The sequence below is a fragment of the Otolemur garnettii genome, unplaced genomic scaffold (genome assembly GCF_000181295.1).
Source record: "Otolemur garnettii isolate 467f Iridium unplaced genomic scaffold, OtoGar3 scaffold00281, whole genome shotgun sequence".
Lineage (NCBI taxonomy): Eukaryota > Metazoa > Chordata > Mammalia > Primates > Galagidae > Otolemur > Otolemur garnettii.
The window spans coordinates 477864-482193 of record NW_003852676.1 but is presented as its reverse complement, the minus strand read 5'-3'; the positions used below and the strand labels follow the sequence as shown (position 1 = coordinate 482193).

Sequence of the window (4330 nt, the reverse complement as noted above, 5' to 3'; positions counted from 1 at the left end):
AAAAGGATGCTGAATTTTATCAAATGCCTTTTCTGCCTTTTTTCAGAGGATCATACAGTCTTTGTTTTTGCTTCTATTGATATGATGAATTACATTTATGGATTTGCATAAGTTAAACCAGCCTAGTATCCCTGGGAGGACGCCTACTTGATCATGATGTATAATTTTTTTAATGTGTAGCTATAATCTATTAGCTAAGATTTTGATGAGTATTTTTGCATCGATAGTCATTAGGGAAATTGGTCTGTAGTTCTCCTCTTTAGTTGGGTCTTCAGTTTTTGTATTTTCAGTAGAGATGGGGTCTCGCTCTTGCTCAGGCTGGTCTCAAACGCCTGAGCTCAAGCAGTCTACCTGCCTCAGCCTCCCAGAGTGCTGGGGTTACAGGCGTGAGCTTGCTGCTCTGTTCTTGAGGGTCGCCCACACTGTAGCATTATCAGCTCTTCATTCTTTTTGTGGCCGTGTAACATCCCCTCGTTCTTCTCTCTCTGTTTACCATTTGCAGGCACTTGGGTTGTTTCCAGTTTGGAGTGGTTAATGGTTGGTATAGCCGTGAACATGTACTTGGCACAAGTCTGTGTGGATGTGTTTTCCTTCTGTGTGGGTAGACTCCTAGCGTGATGGCTGGGCTGTGAGCAAGTTGATGTTTTGAGGAACTGCCATTTTTCCAGAGAGGTTGCCCCATTTTGCATCTCCAGGGCTGTGTGAGAGAGCTCGTGCATCTCCACATGCTCACCAGGGCTGGTTACAGTCTGCCCCAAGAGGCCCCATGCCTTGATCTTAAGTGATGTTGGACACTGATTGGGATCAGAGAAGAGCAGCAACAAGCCGAAGATAAAATCAGTCTGGCCAGTATCTGTAGTCCCAGCTACTCGGGAAGCTGAGGCAGGAGGATCACTTAGGGCCAGGAGTTCAAGGCTGCAGTGATCTGTGATTCCATCACTGTTCTCCAGCCTGGGCAACATAGCTAGACCCCATCTTTGGAAAAAAAAAATAGAGCTCAGTAGACCAGACCATGGTCAAAGATGACAGTGAGAGTCACAGAGGTCCTCTGATGATATCTGAGAAGACCCACCCCTGGGGGGTAGGTTGCAGTACAGAGGTAAGGAGCTGAGACAGGAACAGCTGGGGACGTCCTGCTGGTCCATCCAGGGGGTGACAGTGGACGTGGAGGAGGAGAGTGAGGAGGGAACAAGCACTCCTCCTTTGGGCAAGTTAGGTATACCCCACCTCCAACCCTGCCAAGGGTGGGCAAGAAGGTTCCCGTGGCCATCGGCTGCACCGACTACAGCATGAGCAGGGCAACACTTGGTTCTCAGCAAAGATAGTGTGCAAGATGGTCACTGACGCTGCAGGGAGTGCTTGATGACTGTCCCAGCTGGGTTGAGCCTTCCCCAGTCCCCACTCCCAGCACTTCCCTGGGATGGACGTTCAAGGCAGTTTCCCTTTTTTATTTTGGCCGGGGCTGGGTTTAAACCCGCCACCTCTGGCATATGGGGCCAGCGCCCTACCCTTTTAAACCACAAGTACCACCCATAAATTATCTTTTTTTTTTGCAGTTTTTGGCCAGGGTTGCGTTTGAACCCGCCACCTCTGGCATATGGGGACAGCGCCCTATTCCTTTGAGCCACAGCTGCTGCCCTCAAGGCAGTTTTCTGGTCAGACCTCCAGGTTGCCGTCCACGAGGCCTGCTGTCCACAGTTCTCCTGAGGCCCCCACTGTGTCACCTCACTCCCTAGGGAGATAAGCAGCGCCCCCCACCCCACCCCGCCCAGTCTGCTGAGTGCAGGTAGACAGTACTCTGTCAGAGCAGCAGACACGTTTCTCGCCAAGTCCTGGCAGCCCAGGGGGACCAGGACAGCGTCCGGCTGTGACTGCCATTTCCCCCTCAGTCATCTGTTTTTCCACACCCCCAGCTTCTTGTTGTTTACTTCTCTGGTGCTTTAAATAACTACACAAGGGAACAGCCAGCCTTGAAGGATGTTGGGGTCAGCTGGAGCCGAGGCCCAGGCTTTATCACGGCACTGTCCTATGCTGCTTCCACCCTGCAGAGCACACCCTTCTCTCTGGAGTGGCGCCAGCCTAGGGAGGGTCTTTCCACTGGAGCCACTGGCGGGGACCACCCTGAGGGCTGAGTGTGCAGTGGCTGACATGCTGGTCATGTGCAGTCTCTGAAAGGCCAACCTGGACATGTCAGGGGCCAGCACGGTTGGATCACTGGGGAAGGTGGCTCGCTCTGGGAGAGCAGGGACCACATGGGGGTTCTCTGCCCTGGGAACATCGGAGGCAGTGTTAACCTGCTGGGGGTGGTGCAGGCTGTGAAGCAGACTGACCAGTCACACTTTACTCAGCATTTCCAAACTTGGGCCACAGGAAACCAGCCACTCAAGGAAGTTCGGTTTTGGGGGGCTTTAGAGGAGACAGACACATTGGAATTCCCGTAACGAACAGGCTCGGGGGTGGGAGGTTTCCCATACACAGACAAGAAATTGGAACCCGGGGTGGTGGGAGGCTTTGGCCTTGGCCAGCCACACCGTGGGGCGGAGCTTCCATCACAGCCTGGTTAAAGGCAGACGAGGCTGCGTGCTCCCAGTCAGCCTCTGCCTGGCCTCTCACCCAGCATGCGAGAGTCACCCCGGGCTGCCATGCAGGGCCTGCTTCGCTACTTCCATCCCTGCCGGGCGTGCCGGAGCCAGGTAGCCTCAGCCAAAAAGCACCTGTGTGCTCGTGGCACCACCCTGTGGACTCACATCCGAAACCTGGTGGGCAAGGGCAAGGTGGGCCAGCACATGGGTTTCCAGAGCGGGCTGGTGGAGGGTGGAGGGGTCCTGTCACCTGACATCTCTAACGGCTTCTTTTTCTGTCCCTCCACCACCCGCTGCACAGCTGCTCATTGGCTACTTTTGCTAGTTCTGGATTTTAAGGGAGGAGGCGCCCTGTGGTTGCCATTCTTAGGAGGGAAAAGGAAGCATGTGTCTTGCTTAATCTGCTCCGGGGTTTCCCTTGTCTAAGGTTCACAGCGGTGGTGTTACACTCTCTTTCCTTGGGAGAAGGAGGAAGCACGCTCTATCCCCTTCCTTGGGCAGCGGGGACATGGAAGTTGGGGATGCTGGGTCGCAGGTACATACCCCTTCCCCTTCACGCCTGGTCTGGTCAGAGCCAGGAGGGGCCGTGTCATTCTCTCTTGCCTCTGCCTAGAGCTCCTTGTTGGGGGGGAATTGTGCTTTCCTGAGTGGTTTGTGCCTGACTAGTGCCCACTCACAAACTCTGCTTCTTAGGGTGGGGGCCCCAAAAGCCCAATGTGTGGCTTCTAAAAATCTCCTGGGCCAGACACAGAATGAGAACTTGAGACCACAGAGCCCCTGGAGGGAGACAGTGGCCACCCTTTACTTTTCTGTGTTGTTCTGCTGGCTCATTCCAGATGCTTGGGAGACACTAACCAGTAGGACCTAGAAGGGGATAGGAGAAGGGCCCTGGGAGTGCCCATGGCGAGCCTCCACCCTGAGCAGGCAGAGGGAGAGGAGCCCAGGGGCACACACCTGTGCAGTAGTGGCAGCCGCCTTCTTGGTGTCGCACCCAAGCTCCTTCCAGCCGCTTTGCCTGACAAAGGCCCATGTGACTGTGTCCTCTTGGGTCCCTTGCAGCAGTTAAATGTGTAATGTCTATGCTGAGCTTCTCTGTAGACCTGGCAGTATGCTTGGCAGCATTGCGTACACACGCACGCACACACACACACACACACACACACACGTGCAGAAACCATGAGGGGTGGTCCCGACTCTGAAGTGCCTTCTGTAATAGCAAAAATGAACCATCGGCTGAACCAGTCAGGGGCATTATGCAAATCTCAGATCTGGGTACAAACCCACCCAGACTGCAGGTCTAATTCTCTGCAGGTGGAACCCAGGGAGCTTGTATTTTTAACAAGACCCCCAAAGGTGCTGCCTATTCACCCAGCCCAGCCAGTGGTCTCGGCCACATGCAGACAGCGCTGATGTAGAAGGGTTACCCGTCAAAAGGGGGTGACAGATCCTCCACAGTTGGAGCCACGCAGCTTGACCATGACGGCAGGGGCGTTTTACAGCAGCCACGCCATGTAGGTGACACTAAACAGCAACTTCCAGCAGACCAGCTGCTGGGACAGTGCTCTGTGGGGTGGATGTTAGAGGGTCACAGAGGGGCTTTCCTGTGACACCCCCCCACTAGCTGCATGACTTAGGGCAAGAGAAACTAGTGTCCACAATCCCCCAGAAAGCGGGCTTGGCGCCTATAGCTCAACCGGCTAAGGCGCCAGCCACGTACACCTAAGGTGGCGGGTTCGAATCCCCAGCCC

The 4330-nt window shown here is 54.6% G+C and overlaps 1 protein-coding gene across 1 annotated transcript in view; it reads left to right on the top strand.

Annotated features, from left to right (window-relative positions):
- BCR (BCR, RhoGEF and GTPase activating protein) overlaps positions 1 to 4330 on the top strand; it is a 144072-nt gene that overhangs the window by 130970 nt on the left and 8772 nt on the right. Inside the window, exon 19 of the mRNA XM_023508839.1 lies at positions 2618 to 2774. Within this exon, the coding sequence (XP_023364607.1) occupies positions 2618 to 2774 (157 nt within the window). The remainder of the gene's footprint in view (positions 1 to 2617; positions 2775 to 4330) is intronic.